Raw genomic sequence first — 21,520 nt, forward strand, 5'->3', positions numbered from 1 at the left:
TCAGCCTCCAGTTAGGAAGAAAGGACTGAGCGAAATGCCAAGGCTAATCCATTAGCCTTCTCGGGGGTGTTTGTTTTTAAGAGAGTAAAATGAATTCTGATTGGTGGAATTTCTAATTGTACATCATGTGAAAGGAACAAGCCAAACAACGTGCACGCTGGGAACGGGGAGTGGGAAGGAGTTTCAGGCCCTTGTGGACAGTCAGCTCCCCTAAGCTATTTCTGCTTTTTATGCAACAGATTCCTTCTCTCCATCTCTTTTTTTTTTTTCAATTAAGGTAAAATTCATATACCATAAAATTCACCATTTTAAGGTGTACAATTCAGTGGCTTTTAGTTTATTCACAAGGTTGTGCGACCATCACCACTACCTAATTCCAGACTATTTCATCACCCCAAAAAGAAATTCCACACCCATTTACAGTCACTCCCCAATCCTCCCTCCCCCCAGACCCTGGCAACTGCTAATCTAGTTTCTGTCTCTGTGGATTTGCCAATTCTGGAAACATATAATATGTGGCCCTTTATGTCTGACTTTTTCCACTTAATATAATGTTTATGAGACTCATCCACGTCGCAGCATGTGTCAGTATTTCACTCCTTTTTATGGTTCAATAATATTCCATTGTATAGATAATACCACATTTTGTTTATCCATCCATCAGTTGGTGGAATCTCTCTCCATTTCTGAGCCCAGAGGACTCCTAAAAACACCAAAGGTTTCCCATGAAAGCAGCTGTTCTGGAATGTCAGGGAATTCTTTCTACAAGCCCAAGAATTAAATCCAAATCTAAGACTTGGCTCCAACTCTTAGGAGAGCACCGTCATTCACCACACTGCTCACCTTTCCCAGAGGCGGGTGCACATCAAAGAAAAAGGTGCGGTTGATATAGTAACTTCCCATTTTTCCAAAGTGAGTTTCATCCCAACTAAAAAGAAAACAGAAAGAGAAATGAAATTCTTAAAATTATCATACAACCCAAACAGCCTTAATAAAGCATGGTTAAAATTACAGTTAAAACCAAAGGTTATAAGTTTCAAGCAGTTAATGAGAAAATCTGGATTAAAAAAAAAAAAGCTTTTGACACAAGTGATTTGAGGAAGCAAGACATCAGGCTGTTCCTTAATCTTCATTTAGACAGCTGAGAAAGGCTAGCAAATACTTACCAACCAGTTTCATAAATTTAAGTTAAATCTATACTTATTCTGTATCTTGAGTTTCTATTTATTTTAAAAAGGCGAAGAGTTCCTATACTATAAAAAGTTTTGCAATAAGAGTTTTCTTCCAAGTCTGCTAACTTTTTTTAAAAAATAAGTTTATTTATTTATTTATTATTTATTTGTGGCTGCATTGGGTCTTTGTGGCTGCGCACGGGCTTTCTCTAGTTGCGGGCGCTACTCTTCGTTGTGGTGCAAGGGCTTCTCATTGCAGTGGCTTCTCTTGTTGTGGAGCATGGGCTCTAGGTGCGTGGGCTTCTGTAGTTGTGGCACATGGGCTCAGTAGTTGTGGCTCACAGGCTCTAGAGCGCAAGCTCAGTCGTTGTGGCACATGGGCTTAGTTGCTCTGCGGCATGTGGGATCTTCCTGGACCAGGGCTCAAACCTGTGTCCCCTGCCTTGGCAGGTGGATTTTTAACCACTGAGCCACCAGGGAAGCCCCAAGTCTGCTAACTTCTAACCCTAAGACTATTTTTGCTACTAGAAACTACATTACTCTTGCTGTTACAAACTACACTGTGGGCTACTGATCAGGAAGAGCCTATAGACCATGGTTGTGCCTGGAGTCTGATTTTGCTCCCAACCTTGTGATAATTAACCTGCTAACTATGAACTCACTGACCTTATTATAATGAACTAACAAGTATATAAAAAGTGAGGGCTTTCTTACTAAGTTAACAACCAGTCTAAAAACCTATCCTCATTATTTACAAATTATTTAAAAATTATTTTGCAAGTAAGTGATTCTAATACACTAGCTTTTAAACACAATGCAAAAATCTTGTTCTTCTACACAACCACAGTAAACCTTTCCCACCCTACACGGGGGCTTCACAGCGGCAGGCTAGTAACCCAGCAGAACCTGGCCATTTCTGTTTTTCAATCTCTCCCTGCAGCTAAGAAGAACAGTTGCTTTCTAGTGACTATCCATCCCCAGGTCAGCTTCTATAAGTAGTTATCACTGTCCTACAGAATAAGGGGCAAAACATGCTCTTACCAAAAATGCAGGGTCTTTTTTTTGTTTGTGTGTTTTATACACTGGGTCTAATAAACAGGCAGAAGGGTAAATCTACTTCTGCGTCTGCTAAGCACATGGCTTGACATGAAATGAGGACAGTGACATGGCGATGTCAAACAGAAAAATAACTTCCAAGCAGTGTGACAAAATACATTTGCAGAAAAAAGAGAGATCCGGTCCCAGCTCCGCCACCCACTGTGGGAGCATGACCTGGCAAAATCACTCACCCTCTCCGGATCTCTTTTCTCATCTACGTGATGAAGACAACAGTAGCATCTGCCAGTCCACCTCGCAGGGAGGCAGGTATGAGGTAACACATGGGAAAGAACTTTACAGACTATAAAGTCCCACACATGCTGGGCACTATTTAAACTGTCCCAACATTTGTGGTTAGTTTTGAAGTCTGTTTGGAAACATATTGATAAAGGGGTGTAAGATTTTTACTTCAAGTAAAACTAGTAGCAATAGTCACGCTTCCTCTTGGCTTTTACTGCGTGTTTGCGGTGGGATGGACGGTCTTCTCTGGCTCTCTCTTGCTCTGCAGGCCTTGCAGGCTATGCCAAGAATGCAAGGTCCTGGCTGCTCTTTACTCAGGCCACTTCTCAGGGGTATGCTTGCAGCAACCTTGAGGAAGACACCACGTCTCCCTCGGGACAGAGAGCAGTCTTGTTTACTGGTTATTATAAAACAGCGGATTCCCCAAGATCAATACTCCTCAGCTGTGATTCAACCCCCTGCATGTGCAGGCATTCATCCAGACCCAGGGTATCACATGGGACACTGGGGGCAAGGGGAACTGATGCCAACATACTGATGCTCATCCTGCTTGCCGTGCTGTGAGAAATAAAGGCCTTTGTCTCTGACCCAGGACTTTGTCTCCTGCCAGCATCCATAAAACACTGACAGGCTAACTCATTAGTTGGCAAGTAGCATAAAAATAAAACCCCAAACCCTGACGGTTTCGGTGACAAGCATAGGATGCTGAGTCATAGCTTTCCTTAAGAGAAAGGACAAGGGTCATCATGGACTGGGTTGGGGGATAAGAGAAGACACCCTGGAATCTGGTGGTGAATGCTCTTGCTCAAGTGGTGGGGAAGGCAGGTAGTAAGACTCCCCCACTGTCCTGCCTATGAATGAGGTTGAGGGGAGAGAGGCAGGATTGAAACAAACAGCCTGCATGCTGCCTTGGTTCCTGCCCACGGCCTTCTGGGCAAAAGGAGGAAAGGATATAATCGCAACCCTGGGGCAATAGGCTAAGCAGCCCCAGCCAAAAGGCAAGGTGGACGGGCTGATGAACCTAGGAGGCCCCCAAGCTTAACGGTGCCAGTGGTAAGGACCTTGCTATTCAACGCAGAACTCTGGGTAAAATGAAAACATTGAAAGGTTCTCGGGTGAGCTGTGTGCTCAAGCCAAAGGTGTGCCTTGCTTAGAGGCTCAGAGCCACTCCGTCCCTCCGTGTCCCGTGATCCCTCCCCCTCTGGCACAATCTCAGCTTCTTTAAAGAGTAAGATGATTACAGGTGGGGCTAAGGTCTCCCTGTCCCTAAAGGGGACTAAAGGCCATACACACCCATCCTAGTGTGGTGGGGAACTCTGGGGAGGAGGGGGACTCAAGCTCAAAGTCCTACTGGATACACGAGCACCCTACTCAATCCCTTGGAGTAAGAGGATTTGCTAGGCGCAGGGATTACCAAAGGTGCCAAGGACTGCAGGGAGAACCATGGCAGTGTGTACAGGGACTGAAAGAAAAAGCCCCTAAGCCCAGGTGCTCACCAGACACAGGAAAGCAGACTGGGAAGAAGTGGTGCCAAGCCTGCCGAGGGGCTGAAGGAGCAAAAAGGCCTCCTCCTGCGCCCTGCATCCAGCACTCGCCACACCTCCCACCTGGGAATGGCATAACCTCTAGGTGGCTGTCATTACAGCTCCTGATGCAGGCCTATTAGACTTGTTAGTTGAAAGGGGAAGAAGCACCTAAATTCAACTGATAGGGTCTGAGCCAAGTTCCCAGTGGGGAAGGGAAGGGAAAGTGGCCTTGGGTAGGGCCCTTGCAACTACGGTTGTGTCTCCCACTGCTGAAGGCATAGTCGTATTTATCCCATATGTGTCCAAGATTATCCCATTGAGAGACTGCTAATTTAGTGAGAGGTGATCCTGTCCCCTCCCAAGTGGTCCTACAGAAATAATATAAATCACAAGACGAGAAAGGGACATTACAGCTTTAAAGATGGAATTTCAGGGCGGGGGGTTGGGGAGGGGGGCTTGGAGCGCTCCATGACAGCGCCATCTGCTGGACATAGGTACCAAGTACACACCCTTTTAAAGGGGCAACTGTCAACCTACTAATAAGCTCTTGTTGAACTTGAGGGCCTGAACCATGAAGACCTTAGGACTCTTTGGTCTGATACTGTCACTTTGGGGTGGGTCAACTTGAACTCTATGGCTAATGATGGAAGGGCTCAACAAGCCTCGCTGGTGAAATGGAAGTGGTATGTTCAAGTGTTGGCCCTAGAGGCATCTTGGTTTTTCAAGAAGAGGTGGCAGCTGCCCCTTTGGAAGAAACTATCTTCCACTCCACCGCCTGAAGCAAAGCTGCTGACTCAGTGGGGTCTTGATTCCCAGAGGTTCCTCCTAATGTTTGTGCCTGGTTCACTGATGGTTAGGCTAAATTAAAAGCAGATGGTGTCCACAGGGCAGTAGCTATCATCGAGCCCCACTGACGTTTCTGGAAGACCGACTGCAATAAGGGTTGACTGGCACAATGCACTGAATTGAAAGTCATCACCCTTGCCTTAGACAATACTCCTAAGAAACAGACAAGTTATATTTTTATTTTCCCTTAGGCTTTTGCCATTGGCCTAACCATCTGGTGTGTCACTTGTAAGGCTGTATACTAAGAAACGTAAAACACCCCTCTTCGGAGCCAAAAACTGTGGAAAAAAATCATGGCTGCCTGCCAATGGGCCAATCTGGATCACTCATGTAGATGCCCCCAGTAAGGGCCAGTATTCTGATAAGACGGATTAGAATCAAGCTGCTGATCAAACCTGCACCATCCAGACTGCTGCCATTGCCACCTGCATACGTCAATACACCAGGCATGGAAACACATCTACCACCATGGACTGGGCACAAAGTAAAGGACTATACGTCTTCAAAGCAGAAGCCATTGCTACATTGTGGTAACTTGTGACTCCTGCCAAAAGTTGGCACGTTTGTCTTGCAGTGAAGGAAGCCACATTGCGTGGGGTACTGACCACTCCAAGGAAACTGATTGTACTAGGACTTTGTTCCGAGTTCCAGGCTATCACTGGTGCCCCACTGCTGTTGACACCGTTTCGGGTTAGTGCTGATGATGCTGTTCCAGTCCAATCATCTGACTCTAGATATATCACTGCGGCCCTTGAGACTAAACTGTGTTGTGTTTTCAGCTTTCCAAACCATCTACAGTCTGACAATGGTACACCCTTTTTTTTTTTTTTGCAATGGCTGAATAGCCAAAAACCTGATGACATTCCACACTCCAGGCCATCCACGGGTATCTGATATTGTCAAGCACTGAACAGTCTTCTCAAAAAGATTTCTGAGTCAACTTCCCTCACCTTCCTCCTTGTTCACACACCTTAGTCAAGTAGTTTGGTCACCTAACCAGGTGTTCATCTCCTCTCGGCCACCAACTGGGTAATGATCAGAACAAAAGGGGTGGAAGGTTATAAAAACCCATTTTGAAAATTTGAGATTCTTCCTTGACTATTCCTGGGCTCGACTGGTCTCCCCTAACAGCAATTCTGGATCAGCCTGGGGGTGCAGTTGGGGGTTTATGGGATTCAAACTTAATTCCAGTTCAGTCACTTGGGTTTTCTTGTTGGAGTGACATGGTTTTAGTGCATAAAGATCACCTGGTTGAGCACACTGCTTGTGAGGTCCCGCTACAGTGGCTCACATGGGCCAAGATGGGAGACATAATAAGTCTCTGTCAAGTTTCTGACAGTGCCCATGACAGAAAGGTCTGGATATTAGTATGCAATAGTTGGAGTAAAGGTGAAATTACAGGTACTAGAGTGGGACACACTGATTATATGGCAGTGGGAGGAAACAAACAACCTTTCCACCTGGGGAAGGAACATCTTAGGCCCCTGGAAATGTAAAGAGAAGGGAAACAATTAATGCTCTCTTTGCCTCCTAGGCCCAGCACCCAGCCTGGCAAAATACTAACACAGTTCAACTAAGTCAGTGGCAGCTGTAGCTAGCAATCTGACCTATTGCTGACTCTGTTATTCCACCATGAAATCAGAAAAACTCATGTGGACATGGCCGGTCTTGAACTATCCTCATGTCCCTGACGACATCAACATTAACTCCCAAACATGGACCTCCCTCGCATGTGCACAAAAACACAGACTGGCACAACCTTCTGTTAGTATGACTGATATAAATTCATAAGCTTCTCCTGACACCCTAGGGACCTTAGGTTATGCCTTGTATAGTGATTGAGGCTGCAGCTACGCAGTGACTCTCGCTGCCCGTGGGGCTTAACCAAATCACTGTAATGATGATCTAAATCAAATCTGATGGAAATCCAAATAATATTTAACAAAAAATCCTGAACTGGAGTGATCTGCACCCCTTCAGGTAGTATATTAGAATGCAGGGAAGAATGTGCTGTGGAATGCCTTTCCACTGGGCATGGGAGTTGCTTTTTAAATGGGAGAACTCATTGTAATTATTGGCAGTGACATCAAAAATCAGAGGTCAGTCTAAACATCTGTGTACAGACTATAATGGATAACAGACTGGCCTTAGACTACATCTCAGCTATCTGCAATAAGACTTCCTGGTCCCTCCCCACCCCACTCCAGCATCCCGGAGGGCACAGGTTAACACCACAGGTTGGCCTCATCCTGCTGTTTTGTTTTTTTTTTGTGGTACGCGGGCCTCTCACTGTTGTGGCCTCTCCCGTTGCGGAGCACAGGCTCCAGACGCGCAGGCTCAGCGGCCATGGCTCACGAGCCCAGCCGCTCCGCGGCATGTGGGATCCTCCCGGACCCGGGCACGAACCCGTGTCCCCTGCATCGGCAGGCGGACTCGCAACCACTGCGCCACCAGGGAAGCCCCACCCTGCTGTTTTGACTCCTGGTGAGAGCAGCCTTAAATAAATGTTGTATGAGACAAACTAAATAGACTGGGTCCCTGCCTCGGCCAGGTTAATCAGAGTAGCCAATGGAGTTGCACATTCATGTGAAAATTTGCTAGAAGCCAAGAGAGTGTAATATCAAGGAGTGAGACTGTTGGGAGAGACAGTCCTCCATGGGTCTCTTGTACTTCCACACATCTTGCTGGGTATGTGGAGAATGCAGGGCCTTGACTGCACTTTACCTGGGCCATTTCCCAAAGTTGTGTTTGCACCAAGCAGCCTTGAGAGATGAGGTAACATCTCTCCAGGGCAAAAAGTACGCTTGCTTTTTGTAAATTCCCCAAGCTTGTTGCTCTTTAGCTGCAAGGCAACGCACAGTGTGTGCAGTCATCTGAGCCCATAGCGTCACCCCGTGGGACTTCGGAGCCATGAGAAACTGAATCTCATATGCCAATGTTCATCCTGCTTCCTTTGCTACCAGTAATAAGTTTTTTGACTCTGACCCAGGAGTCTCACATCTTCCGCCAGCACTCATGAAATAGTAACAAGCTAATTCATTAACTTCCAAGTAGGGTAACCCTGATAGCTTGTTAGCCTGCTTGCTTTTTAGTCAAGGAGTTCCATTTCTAACAACCTCTACACTTTCTCCTCAGTGATACTGAGAAAACATGGTATCACGTCTTGGCCAAACAAATTAACCATTTTCAAACTGTATAAAAATTTTCCTCCGAGCTGGAGACTTTTTAAGCTTTTTTAACGAAATCTGACTCCTGCACCTTAGTCCTACAAAATAAAGCCTTTAAGAAAATACATCCTCACAGTATGACCCCAGACCTGCTTCCTGGGACCCTTGTTATCATCCGTGGGCACACAGGTTGTTCTGGCTCCCGAGAATGTGGTACTCAGATAGGAATGTTCCCCTCCGTGGAGGTCGAAATCCTGCAGATTAGGAACTCAGGCCTTAGGAAATTCTGTACTAAGAATTTCCAATTCTCCTGAGTCAGTTCAAAGCACCTTTAAAAGCTACCATTTGAGAGCCAGGTGAGATGCTGCAGCATAACCTGCAAGACATGAAGACTGCTTCCTCAGATCCTAAGGAATCCCACTCTCACACACACCGGAGCAAAAAGATTTCTCTCACGGAGACTGCACCTGGGCAGAGGCAACCACCAGAAACCTGTTTCCCCTCCAGCGCGGCCCCGCCCCTCCGCCTGTGAATCCCGCCCCCTCCGTGCCTCCAGACCAATGAGAGGGCGCGCCCCTCCCTCCCAGTTGCCATGGTGCCTGCCCAGTCCCTCCCATCACTCACCAGATGTGCGGCGGCTGGTCCAGACGGTGGAAGCGGGTGGCAAAGGACATCAGCGTCACCAGGGCCAGCAGAGCCCACCGGCCGGGCGCCTCGAAGCGCCGCGAGCTCGGAGCAGGCCGTTTGGGGCTCCGCGCTGTAGCCTCGGTGGCCACGTCCGGGCCCACGGCCCTAGCAGCCTGGGACCCACAGCGGCCCCTCCGGGGACGCAGCTCACACCCTGCCAGGCCTCCGCCTACGGCCGGCGGCATCCTTCCCCTCCTCAGGATGGCCCTCCGGCCCGCAAGCACGCTGGGTCTTGCGAGCCGCCCCGCCAATAAGTCACCAAGCGGCGGCTCGGGGTGTCCTGGGAAATGTAGTTCCCTGCGCCGGCAGCCGGGGGCCCTGGGAAATGTAGTTCCCTACCCCGGACTCTGGGCTGGAAGGGGAGCGCGGTCGCCGCCCGGGCCGCTAGGAGAAGGCTAGTGGCACAGAGCATGACGTCCGGGCGGGCCGGGGAGAAAGCGGGCTCAAAGAACTGCAATTCCCAGCAGCGCCAGGAGTGGGGGCGTGGCGGCAGGGCGGGGCAAGCTAGAAGAGACCTTAAAGCTCATTCTAGTCCAAGCCCTAGCTTTACCGAGACGAAAACGTAAGTTCTGACGTTTTGAGGTCTCACTGGGCCTGAATCGTCGACGACTCGGAGAGTCGCAGGCGCGAAGTTTCCTGGCCTGGAAGAGGGGTCGCCCAGAGTGCGAGATGCAAGTGGGGAAGGTCTGTGTCACGCATCCGGGGAGAGAGGCTCTACTTAGAAACAGGGAGAAATCTTGGGGGGCGGGGTCAAAGGTGAGCCGCTCGGCCCCGCCCACAGCTCCTACGGCGACTCCCAGCATGCAATGCGCCGCGCTGGCACCGCTCTGCACCTGCGCGCTACCCGCTGTGGCCTGTGATCCCGAGAGGATTGGGCGCGAGGTGCATGGTCCTCGTGGAGAGTACCCGGCTTGGTTTGGTGGCTGTACCCTTGCTCTTCATCTGTCTGTCCACCCACCCCCAACCCCACTCGACCTGCTAGGGCTTCCAAGCGTCGATCCTCGTCTCCCTGATCCGCACAGCCCTGCCGGTCGGCCTGGCAGATCTTAACAGTTAAATAACCTTTCAGGGTTGTTTGCATTTTGAGAGAGCGCCAGGGGCGAGGGGAAACTGTGGCACTTACAGTCATCATAATCACTTGGGGACCTTATTACCAGTTTTAATTTGTATTTCCCAGGACTAACCCCAGAACCACTGTTACCAATCTCTATTAAAGATTTGGAACAGCTATTGTAGCTCAAAGGAAGGTGGCAGGCCCCATCAGGTGGGATATAGCATCACTTTTTTTTTTTTGCGGTACGCGGGCCTCTTACTGTTGTGGCCTCTCCCGTTGCGGAGCACAGGCTCTGGATGCGCAGGCCCAGCGGCCATGGCTCACGGGCCCAGCTGCTCCGCGGCATGTGGGATCTTCCCAGACCGGGGCTCGAACCCGTGTCCCCTGCATCGGCAGGTGGACTGTCAACCACTGTGCCACCAGGGAAGCCCTATAGTATCACTTTAACAGTGTATAGCCCTCCCACTCCCAAATAGGATTTTAGGAGTCTTTCTCGAAAATCATGTGTAAGAGGTGGTTTTAAAATAAAATCTGCTAGAGTGGTGAGAATCCATATTTGAATTAAAAACAATTCCTCCAGGAGTGGTGATGAAACGGATATTTTACTTGGGCTTAAAATTTAGCCCTACAAATGCAAAAAGGAACATGGGATGGTTTATGAAGTTATCATTGGTAAGAGAAAGATCAGAGACCGCCCTCCATTACATCTCCTGATGGCCCATAAGTAAGAAACCTGAGGGCAGGGCATTTACAGTGATTCTGTGGTCACCCTTAGTCTAGGTCAAAGGTGTAACATTTAGTAATTAGGTAAGGCATTTCTTTAAGGATTCTAAGCTGATGTCTGCAGCTCTCTAGTGGTTCCATTCTGTTTCAGTGTAGCTGCCTCTTGGCCCCAGGGGCCCCTCCAGCCTAACCAAATAAGGAAAGGGATGCACCCTGGAACAGGGTACATCCAGTTGTAGCCTACGAACTCTTCTCCCTCCAAGAATGCCTGCTGCCTATCACTTGACCTTTGTGCCAGAACTATCTTCACTTTCCCCACGAAAGTTGCCTTCAGAATAGACTGGAACTCCCAGGGTCAGGAACTAACTTGGGAGGGACTGGGTTCCCACTTGTGCCCTTGCCCACGTAGAAGATGGAGTAGAAGATGGAGTTGGTAGTTCAGGGATGATGAAAGCAAGGTCAGGTAGCAGCTTGGTGAGCTGGGGCATACAGAAGGGAGAGCGAACTTGGGTGAAATGTCTGTAGTCAGAGGGATGGTAGACAAGGGTGATCTAAGAAATTCTATTGAGTTCTCCCTCATCCAAAAGGCTACATATGTGTCTGCCAGAAGATTCATGAGTGCTAATTACTGGTAACTCTGTTCTGGGTTCTGCTTTGAAATGCTGGTGACCAAGAAGCACCAGAGAAATTAACTTTGAGTCCCCTAAACTTTAGAGGAGAGGTCACACACCCTGCTGCCTTCAGGGGCCTCAGAGTAACAAAAATGAGAGAAGTGGACCAGGTGGGGGCCATAGCAGATCTGAGAGGGCATGCCCTCTCTAAAAGGGGCCATTAATTGGCTCTGATCAATTTTGCTCCTCAGGAAACTGAGTTCATTATCTCCAGATTTTTTTTTTTAATAAAAAACGGACAACAGGATTTGTATATGAAACAATGTGACTTTTAATGTTAGCAATGAATTGAAACATTTTTAAATACAGTATAGACCAAACAGAACACTGTGGGCTGCCAGCTTATGACCTCAGCTTTGGAGTCAGTGGGCATATTCCCCAGCTATTTTTTTTTTATAGATTTTTTTTTGACGTGTACCATTTTTAAAGTCTTTATTGAATTTATTACAATATTGCTTCTGGGGTTTTTTTTAATGTTTTTTGGTTTTTTGGCTGCAAGGCATGTGGGATCTTAGCTTCCTGACCAGGGATCAAACCCACACCCCCTGCATTGGAAGGCAAAGTCTTAACCTCTGGACCGCCAGGAAAGTTCCCCCCTCTGAGTCTGGCCTGAGTTTTCCAGATGCTATTTTTATGAGATCAGCTGAGAGTCTGGAGGACTGGTGGGTGGAATGTTGAAAGAGATGGGCACCAAAGTGCAGAAAACTAGATTTCCTGGTCTTTCTGCCACTGTTGGAAGGAAATAAGCTATCATTTTAGGGCAACCCTTCATTTTACAGATGAGGGAGCTGAAGACTAGAGAAGGTAGGGATTTGTCCCCAGTCATGCGGGGCTAGGTCCTGCACTGGGACCAGACTCCCAGTATGCCAGCTCCTAGCCCACTGCACCACATGAACTACTGCTTCAAAACCAGGCCTAGCTGTCTGCCCAGGACACCAGACCTGGCTCCACCAGGAGCATAAAAAGCTTTCCCCAGATTAGAAAGAGATGCCCTTTCTGACCAGAGCCAAAGTTCTCCTGATGCCTGTTTAGACCAGCTTCCCCATTGGCTCATGGGATCCACCCCTTTAGGGTTCCTCCCCCTGCCCCGCAGTTCTGTGGGAGGGGACATTCCCTGAGAGGCCAAGGGTCACCACATCATCATGGCTGAGTCTAGGAAGGTAAGGAGGGCACCTGCAGTCTGGCTGCCCCTTTGGGGGCCCCCTGGACATCAGGAATGCATGACAGCACAGTTTGGAGCTGAGGGACCCCACATGACTCCCCAGGCCTCTAACCCAGAGAGCTCTGAGTCTGGCCTGACTTTTCCAGACGCAGGCCTGAGGGAGGAGGCCTAGCAGGCTGGGAAGAAACAGTGCTGGCTTGGAGACCCCTGGCTGGGAGCTGTTGCCTCCCCTCCAGTGGGCTCCTGGGGCTGAGAACCCACCAAGCATGGGTTAACATGCGTCCTCGTCTTCTCTCCTCAGCCCATCCTCTATTCCTACTTCCGAAGCTCCTGCTCATGGAGAGTTCGAATCGGTAAGAGCTGTACCTCCACCGAGAGCTGGAGTGGGGTGGTATGGGGTGGAGGGAGGCCTGGGTGAAAAGCCTCTGTCAGACAGGGCACCAGCCACAGCATCCCCAGTCTCCTGGAGCCCTCAGCCTCGAATGGCACCTTCACCTCGGAAGCCCAACTAGAGGAAGTGGGGAGGGGTGTTTTTCCTCTTGGGCCTGCCACCTCTCCCACTCTGCTCTCCAAAGCCCCTTAGCAACCATGCTTCAGGCAGGCTCACAGAATCCAGAGATCCTTGGTAACTGGCAGGGAACAGCTGGCCTTCCTCAGTTCTTATCTTATTTGATCTGGCAAATTAAACAGAGCTGGCCAGTGTGGACCCCAGAGGCTTCGGGAAGGAGAAACTGGGCCCTCTGGTTTAGTCCTGGTTCGACCCTTCTGTCCCTCAGCTTAAGTCAGCCCTCGGCCAAGGTCATAGTCGTAGCAGCTCGTACAGAAAGAGAACGGTGCTGAGTGTTTTTGTGTACATGACTCCATTTAAACCTCAACGACCCTGGGAGGGAGGTATTATTATCATCACCATTGTACAGGTGGGAAAACTGGGGCACGGGGAGGTTAAGTAACTTGCCCAAGATCATGTAGCTAGTAAGAGGCAGGCCTGGAATCTGAACCAGCTAGCCTAGCTCCAGCTAGTCCATGCTCTTTACTACGCTATGCTGCCTGTCAGATGGGGAAACAGGCACAGAGGCTGACGTTACTTGTCCAGGGCCACACAGCTAGCAAGTGAATGTGATGACATTTAAACCCAGGTAGCCTGCTGCCAGGAGCCTGTTCCTGACTCGGAAGCCATCCTCATGACCCTCCCCCTCCCACAGTCACTTGGTATTTGCTAGAATCAGTAGGCAAGAGCACTGGGGTGCCCGAGGACACATTTCTCCAAGAAGACGGCCTCCCTGGGCCCAGAGCCTCTGCCCTGACGGGGCCAGACCAGCAGCGCGGGCACTGTCTCTGCAGGGCCACCACGCATTGGCCTCCTGCCTGGCCCCGACCACTTCCACTCTCCAGGGTGGAGCTGACCGGCGCTGAGAAGGAGCCCCGCGTCTCCTGGGCTGTCTGCAGGCTGTGACACGTCTTGCGCTCCTCCCCTCGCTCATTTGCCTGATACCGGCCATCGCCATATTTTAAGGCACAAGTGTGCACACTTACACACACAGTCTCCTCCACTAGGGTCGACCGAGTGTTTTGCCCTCACCATGCTGGGAGGAAAAGATCAAAGGAGATGGAGAGGAAATCCAGCCACTGGGAGTCAGCAGATGTGCTGAGGTCACCAGAGAGCCCTGATGCCTTGGGATCTGTAGTCAACAGCCCTGAGAACGGAGAGAATGGATTAGAAAGGGGTTCTCCTCTAAACAGAACAAGAGTGTCCTCTGCCTGTGTGGGCCCTGCGTAGTCACTGAGCACCTTCCCTTGGCCCTCAGATGACCTTTATGGAGGAGTGATTGCATGTCTCCAACAAATAAGCCCTGCTTGCCACTGGGTAAGGCCCTGCCAGGGGCAGAGATGAAGGGGACATTTCCCTGCTGTCCTCCAGGAGCCCTCAGCGGGCCAGGGCACACACCCTCATAGCACCACCTAGAGGCATGAGAGGTCCGCTGGGGATACAGAGAGTCCAGGGGCAAGAGAGGCAGAGCATCATGGCCCTGGGGTAGGGGAGCGGGTGGTGATCCAGGAAGTTGGGAAGAAGGCGACAGGGCTACCCAGCAGTGTGGAGAAAGAAGCCTCCTTCCCGCTCGTCACCCTGGGAAGTGTGGTCAGAGGCTGTCACTGACTTGTCTGCTGTCTCTCCCAGCTCTGGCCTTGAAAAACATGGACTATGAGACGATAACCATCAACCTCACAAAGGATGGGGGGCAGCAGGTAAGGAGGCTGCCCCCAGGCCACAATGTAGGAGTCAGAGGCCTTGGAGAGGGGCCCGGCAGGGGGTGCAGACTTCTGCAGGCAAGAGATGAGCATGCGCCCTGTGGTCCCCATGGCCAGAGGAGGCTGCTGGCCCTGCCCTGTGGGACAGGGCGGCCAGCTGTGCAGCAAGAGGAGCCATGGGAAGGGCCCAGGTTCCAGGCTCCGCACCACAGCCTGGCCTCTCCATGTCTGGCTCCAGAAGTGTGGGTGGTGAGCGGGTCCTCGCCCCATGCCAGGCCCTCTGGATGTGCCTTGGTGACCACATATAAGGTGCAGGGACAAGCACATAGCCTGGCCACTGGGATGAAACCTGTATCTCAGCAGCCACTGGGGTTCAGGATACTTCACAGATCCCCCAGGTGTCACCCTGGGCCTAGGAGCCAGGGCCTTTCCCAGGGGAGGGAGGTACAGGTGGGCAGTAGGCGAGGGGCTTCCTGCTTGCCAGACTCTGCTTTAGCCAGCTCAGGCCAGGCTGCCCAGTCCACCAGGGCCTTGTCTCCACAGTTCTCTGAAGAATTCCAGGCCCTGAATCCCATGAAGCAGGTGCCAGCCCTGAAGATTGATGGAATCACCATTGGCCAGTCAGTGAGTGGCGGCTTTGGGAGGCCCCTCATGAGCGTGGTGCCCTGAGCAAGAGGACCTCGTAGCTCTTCCTTGCCTGTGTCTGCCCAGGGCACCCAGCTCTCAGCAGGGATGAGCAGGGGAGGGAGGAAGGTTGCTTGCTTGCTTTGGGAGGTGAAGGGAGACTCAAGCATATGGGGGACTAAGTTCTGTAGGACAAGGGTCCAAAATGATCTCATCCTCCTGGGGAGCCTCTTGGCTTCACAGGGCTCAAGGGGAGGATGGTAAGAAGGGTAAGAAGGGGGGTGGTGACGATGGTGGTGTTGGAAGTGGGGGAGGAAGAGGAGTTTACAGTCCCCCCATGGTCCCTGCCTCACGGCTCGCCTCCGGACAGCTGGCCATCATTGAGTACCTGGAGGAGACCCGGCCCACGCCGCGACTCCTGCCTCAGGACCCAAAGAAGAGGGCCCACGTGCGCATGATTTCCCACCTCGTGGCCAGCGGCATCCAGCCCCTGCAGGTGCGGCTCCCGTGCGCTTTCTCCCTCACACGCCTCTCACCCTCGCATCCCCACACGCATGCACTCTCCCCTCCGCATGCACGCGCACCCTGGCCAGCCCACCGTGAGGTGCCTTGCGGGGTGGCAGGAGGACAGAGGGGATTCTCAGGGGCTTGGCCCTGTCCCCTGTGGCAGAGGGAGGAGGGAGGCCAGAAAGCATCCACTCCCTGGGACGCCAGCCGCCTTCTGGGAAGCCCCAGGTTTCCAAGGACACGTCCAGAGTTGCCAAGGTGGGGAAAGGGCCAGGTGGCAGGGAGAGGCTGAGCAGCGCATGCCCCCGCCTCCCACCTTTAACCAGAGCAGCCTTCCTTTCACCTGTTCTGTGTCATAGATTGGGATTCTCCTAAGATTTTTTTTGGTAAGTTTTCACTGGTAAAACAAAAAAGTATTAAAACAATTCATCTGTTTAAAAAAAAAATTCATCTGTGCTAATCCCTGACTTTGCAAGTAAGGAAATAGCCCCAGAAAGGTGGAGTGACTGCAGAGTCACTCTAAGTGTGACAGACCCCCTGACTGTGTATCTGTGGCCCCCCCGCCCCATGTCACTTTTTTTTTTTTAACAGGAAGTTGAAGCAGACAGACATCCAAATCTCCTGAAAGCCAATCCTATGTGCCTCCCCCATGCTGCCCTCCCCAACCCTGTGTCACACTCCCTCTCCTCACAAGGGACCATGTCAGGGAGAAGCATTGGATGCAATGGAGAGAGGCCTTGGGTTGTGCCTCCACCCTTACACATCTCTGCCAGAGGGATAGGGGCCACGAGGGCAGCCAGAGAAAGTGGCCTCTGGGATCGTCACCTCCCTTCCACCTCAGGCCCCACAGGGTGGGAGCTCACAGGGTCCAGGGTAGGACAGGTGTACAGCCAGGGACACACGGGAACCAAGCTCACCTGAGGGGACTTGGCTGAGTGCGCGGCTCAGCCTGGCTCCCAAAGCTCATCCCAGATTTTTCTTGGGCTACACAGAACCTGTCTGTCCTGAAGCAAGTGGGACCGGAGAACCAGCTGACCTGGGCCCAGCAGGCCATCAGTTCTGGCTTTAACGGTGAGTCCTTGCCCCTGTGAGCTGCCCCCTGGTGACCTCTTAGAGAAATGGCCCTCACACCGGGGGCCCTGGCATCTGGCAGCGTCCTGGGCTCTTTGGCCTTGGCAGTGGCATGGATGAGGGTGGGGGGGCAGGGCCGAGGAGGCAGTGGGCTGGGCAGAATCCAACCTGGCCTCAACCCCTGGCACTTCTGGGAACCTCATGCCTGAGGCCTTTTGGAGATGGATGGCCCAACTTCTGCTCCATTGCCCACTCCAGGCAGGAAGCCAGGGCCAGCAAAGTGTCAGCACATCGGTGTGAGAACTGCTGCCTTGGCCAGTGGCAGGCCTTGTCCCCTCAGAGGAGGGAATGGTAGCTGAACTTGCAGAGCGCAGGGAGGCATCATCTTATCCCCATGCGCCCATCACCTCTCTCCAGATCTGACTGCCGTGTTCCCTCTAGCACACGCTCCAGCCTGCCACTCAGATAGCTGCCATGTCATAGCTATGCACCAAGGCCCAGAAAGGCTGCTCTCAGAGTATTCATGTTGCTTCCCTCCAGCTCTGGAGCAGATCCTGCAGAGCACAGCGGGGAAGTACTGTGTGGGAGATGAGGTAAGCTCTCCCCAGGCCCATGGGGGTGGCCTCCTCCCTCAGGCCTACCTCAGGCTGCCACTGTCTTCCACTTAGACTCAGCTACCTCCCTCCAGCCCAGGGCAGGCACAGCTCAGAGAGCTTCCTGAGGAGGCAGCTGTAGCAAGGGTGGGGAGTCAGCAACCCAAGGTCGTCCTCTCTGCATTAAGCAGAAGTTAGCTCACGGGGAGCTTCTCAGCCCCTTCCTGGTCAGCTGCCTCAAGAGGAAGTGAGTTTCTCATTGCTGGAGGTATTCAAGTTGAAGACCTCATCTCTGAGATGAGGAGGTGGTCGAGCCATCAGATGAGGGATCAGACTAGGTGATGTCTCCATTCCCTTCCAATGCTAGGATTCTAGGATTCAGGTGCCCTTGACTCCTACAGGCTAAGGCCCTGGCTCTATGGTAATTCTGGTTCCAGAGTCCCCCACCTGCACCCAGAGGCTTTCCCTCCCTGCTGGGAGCGCCCACTAAGTGCCTGTGGTGGCAATTTTGAACAAGCACAGTAACATCCACTAAGGCAATCGAGCCTTCTCTGGCTACCCACAGTTGGTTGTCAGCGCAACTGCACTGTAGCCTGGGAGAAGCGCTTCAGCTGCAGGGACAGACCCAGCCAGCCCGGGGAGATGAGGAGGGGGTGGGGCAGTGGGGGTGGGGTAGAAGAGCCAGAAGCAGAGGGGAATGCCAGGGGCCAGCACCCCGGTGCTGTCACCGGTGGGAGTCTGGGGTGCGCACCCTGATGCAAGCCCGCCCGACCCTCTTTGCAGGTGTCCATGGCTGATCTGTGCTTAGCGCCTCAGGTGGCAAATGCTGACAGGTAAGAGACAGCCCTGCCACCCTCCCTCTTCCTCCTGGCTCCTCCCCTCAAAATGCCCAGCTGCCTCCTACAGTCAGGCCCTGACTTCATCGACTGAGGTAGCATCTCACGCAGACTCTCCCCCACTGCCCCCAGCAGCCACTGTGGCCGTAAGAGACAGGCAGAAGCTGGTGTAACACCCTTCCCATGCCCACTGCAGCCCAGGTGATACCGCATAGCCCCCGCTCCTAAGAGGAGGCGTGTCACCTGGTGGACGCCCCTGCAAGAGTCCACTCCAAGAGCCTGCTCTCCCCAGACGTGGTGTGTCTGTGCCCGGCAGTGAGCTCTGCCTCTGCTTTGCTCCATCAGCCCTTCAGGAGGGCACGGATGGGAACCTCTCTGTGGAAGGCATCGTGCTGGGCACTGTTAGGGGTATGGAAATGTGTGACACATTCCCTGCGCCTGAGAAGCTTATGACATGGGTGGGGAGATGATCTGTATATAAATGCCCAGCACTGGCCTTACACATAGTAGGTTGTATAGATAGCCATGGCCTGGAATAGGAGCAGTAGGAAACTGAGATGCCAGACGATACTGCACAAGACTGTCCCTCCCCAGAGAGCTACCTGTGAACAAGGACCCCCAACCTGGCAGGGCTGCCTTCCTAGGCCTTCCCTGGCTGGCCCCAGGGACCTCATCCAGCCCTGCCTCTGTGCTTCCCCATCGCCTGCAGGGCAGTCTCCCTGGGCCCCTGCAGACCTTGGCTCAGGGGGATGTTTCTCTGCCACAGGTTCAAGGTGGATCTCACTCCCTACCCTACCATCAGCCGTATCAACAAGTCACTGCTGGCCTTGGAGGCCTTCCAAGTGTCTCACCCCTGCCGGCAGCCAGATACACCCCCTGAGCTGAGGGCCTAGCTCTCAAACCGCGCCCCACTTGTGCAGGGGCCGGGAGCGGGTGCGGGAGCAGAAGGTGCATGGGCTGAAGAGGCCTGGAAGCCAGCGAGCCTTAACTGGAGAGGCGGAAGACCTGAACTCCTAGCCCTTGAACTTGAACTCTAGGCCCTGGATTTGCCTTCCCACTGAAACTCCTTCTGCCTCGGCCCCTTCATCTGTCACATGCGGGCAGAATGGGGTGGGAGAATGCCGGGAGGCGGGTAGGCAGGAAGTCTTCATGACTGTGTCGCGGGCAGTCATGAAGATGAAGTGAACGTAGACTAAAACGTATGCCGAGTTTACCAGAGAGCCACGAGGAAGTCTGAGCGCCTCTTCCCGTCCCCTCGACTGTACCTGACTCCAAAGAATGCCCACACTGAAATCTGGTAATTAAACTAAAGCCCAGGCCCCCGGGTTGTTCACTTAAAGCTGAGCTGGGCTGCAGAAGGTGAACACTCTTCCTAGCTGGAATCCCTCTGTGTCTGGACCAGGAGAGAAAGCCAGCCAGCCACTTGCCCACTGTGTGGTTGGCCTGGCCCCTGGGACCTAAGGGCAAGGAAGAGAAATAAGCCCAAAAGCCTGCCTGAGAAAATCAGACAAGATCCAGAAGAGAACAGGTATAAGAAGCAGGAAAGAAAGCCTCCTGCGACCAGCTGAGTGCCCAGGCCTGGGAGTAGTCCCGTTGCTCACTTCCATGGCAGCGCTGAGGAGACGCTGGCCCGCTCAGCCCAGTCCCTCATCTTCAGGGGCAGCGTTCTCTGGAGCAGCCTCAGGATTAGGTGCTTAGGATACAGCCACGTGTGAGCGGTGCTGGGAGCTGGAGGCAGGCTCCTCCGTGGGCAGTATGAACAACTACTGACCAAGCTAGCAGGAGGCCAGCCGGGTAACGGCTTACCTTGGGCTGCCCTGGAGGGAGCAGGTCCCCATGCCTGGCAGTGCTCAGCCAGAACCAGGATCACCTCGGGCAGAGATACTGTAGGGAGATGCGGGTCACTTCTGGGAGTGAAACAAGATGACATTTATGTTCCCTACGTGAGATTTCATTTCCCCTGTGTAGCTGAGGTTTAAACAAGGAATTAAGATAGATGTGTCTGGTCCAAGTGGAAGCCACCTTTCTCGGCCATGAGTCCCTTTTCTTTAGCTCCAATGCCAGGGCACCTAGTTCTCCCCTCTCATCCCGGGCTCCTTAGTGGCCTCTCCTTCTCTCTTGGATGGCCTGGGCTCCAGGCTCTAGAATGACCAAGGTGGGCCACTCTTGTTCCCAAGGTGAGTTTGTCCTGGCAGAGCCCAGCGAGAAGCCCAGGAAGGTAGAGGAGACACAGCAATGGTGAGGGATGCTGTGCCTGCCCTGCCCTGCCGCCATCTGGACCTTTTCCTCAGATTACTCCAGACCTGCCTGGCTGCCTAAGGCTCACCTGGGCTCTCGCCAAGAAACCTTGACTTGAGATAAGAGACTAATCTCCTCAGCTCAGGGATCAGTAACCGTCACCTGACTTGGACTTTTGAAATTGAAGGTGATTCAAGCTCCTGTGGATTTTAAAGAGAAAATGAACTCAGGGGAAAGGAGGGAAGCCCATACTTCAGGCTGTGCTCCTACAACTCCCACGGCAGTGTGCTCCCTGGCCCTGGAGAGACATGGGGCCAGCCAGGAGCAGCGGGCAAGCTGCAGGGCTAGCCTTGGCCAAACGGGGCACTGCCACCACTCGCCCAGATTAAGGAGGCAGCTGGCTCTACCTGTCACTAACAGGTGCCTTTGGGAGCCCAAATAATCCAAAACAATTTCCAGTAATGCTGAGGTTACCAGGTTCCCCTACTCCTCCCTCCTCCCAGTCTCGTTTCCAGGCAACAGAGGACCACAGAGACTTCTGGGAAGTACAGGCAGTAGATAGAATCCACATCTAGGACAAGGTACAGGCGCAGAGACAACCTGAGACCACTCCCCAGCCCTGAATGATTCTATGGGGAACTAGGTATAATGAGCGGGCGGACTGGGGTTCTTCCTAGAAGGAAACCATCTGGTGGCTGTCCTGCTCCAGCTGCTAATGCACGTTCCACTTCCCCCCACTCAGCATGCAGCGAGCCCTGCCAGGGGACTCCCCGCGCTGGGAGCTGGCGGGTGTGGCTGTGTGACTGGGGATATGGCAGACATGGCCCCTGCTCTTACTGAGCTTATGTCCCTCCACTTATTCCTGGAAATGTAACTGGCTGTCTCTATCTCCACCCCTCAACATCATGGGCCTGTTGCCTATCTGCTTGTCTGTCTGATATTAATTTGGTTAACCTGAGGCTCCATCAGCCATCCTAAAACTGGTGGCCAAAGCTGAGCTGGCCACCTTAAAATTTAGATTTTAAGGAAATCTAAATCAAGTAAAGAGGCGATACAGC

At 52.3% G+C, this 21,520-nt stretch overlaps 2 protein-coding genes across 4 annotated transcripts in view; one reads left to right on the forward strand and one right to left on the reverse strand.

Moving 5' to 3' along the window:
* Positions 1-9,054, reverse strand: part of POMT2 (protein O-mannosyltransferase 2) — a 47,709-nt gene extending 38,655 nt beyond the window's left edge. For both annotated transcript variants that reach the window (XM_049705305.1, XM_004262278.4), the window contains exons 1-2: positions 8,674-9,054; positions 844-928 (exon numbers count right to left, since the gene is read on the reverse strand). In XM_049705305.1, the coding sequence (XP_049561262.1) occupies positions 844-928; positions 8,674-8,921 (333 nt within the window). In that variant the 5' untranslated portion in view covers positions 8,922-9,054. The remainder of the gene's footprint in view (positions 1-843; positions 929-8,673) is intronic.
* Positions 9,055-9,160: 106 nt separating this feature from the next.
* Positions 9,161-19,563, forward strand: GSTZ1 (glutathione S-transferase zeta 1). Of its 2 annotated transcripts, none has more exons than XM_033412841.2 (9): positions 9,161-9,298; positions 12,648-12,699; positions 14,523-14,590; positions 15,137-15,217; positions 15,588-15,713; positions 16,717-16,795; positions 17,336-17,388; positions 18,172-18,221; positions 18,991-19,563. In XM_033412841.2, the coding sequence occupies exons 3-9, from the start codon at positions 14,540-14,542 to the stop codon at positions 19,115-19,117; spliced, it is 567 nt and encodes a 188-aa protein (XP_033268732.1). In that variant the 5' UTR covers positions 9,161-9,298; positions 12,648-12,699; positions 14,523-14,539; the 3' UTR covers positions 19,118-19,563. The 2 variants fall into 2 exon arrangements, with proteins under 2 accessions (XP_033268732.1, XP_004262328.1); XM_004262280.4 differs by having other exon boundaries at positions 9,281-9,420.
* Positions 19,564-21,520: the final 1,957 nt, after the last annotated feature.

Source organism: Orcinus orca, chromosome 2, assembly GCF_937001465.1.
Source record: "Orcinus orca chromosome 2, mOrcOrc1.1, whole genome shotgun sequence".
NCBI lineage: Eukaryota > Metazoa > Chordata > Mammalia > Artiodactyla > Delphinidae > Orcinus > Orcinus orca.

Coding starts and splice junctions, on each gene's coding strand:
- GSTZ1 (XM_004262280.4), top strand. Junction 15,218..15,587: donor GAATCACCATTGGCCAGTCA/GTGAGTGGCGGC, acceptor GCCTCCGGACAG/CTGGCCATCATTGAGTACCT. Junction 17,389..18,171: donor AGTACTGTGTGGGAGATGAG/GTAAGCTCTCCC, acceptor CCCTCTTTGCAG/GTGTCCATGGCTGATCTGTG.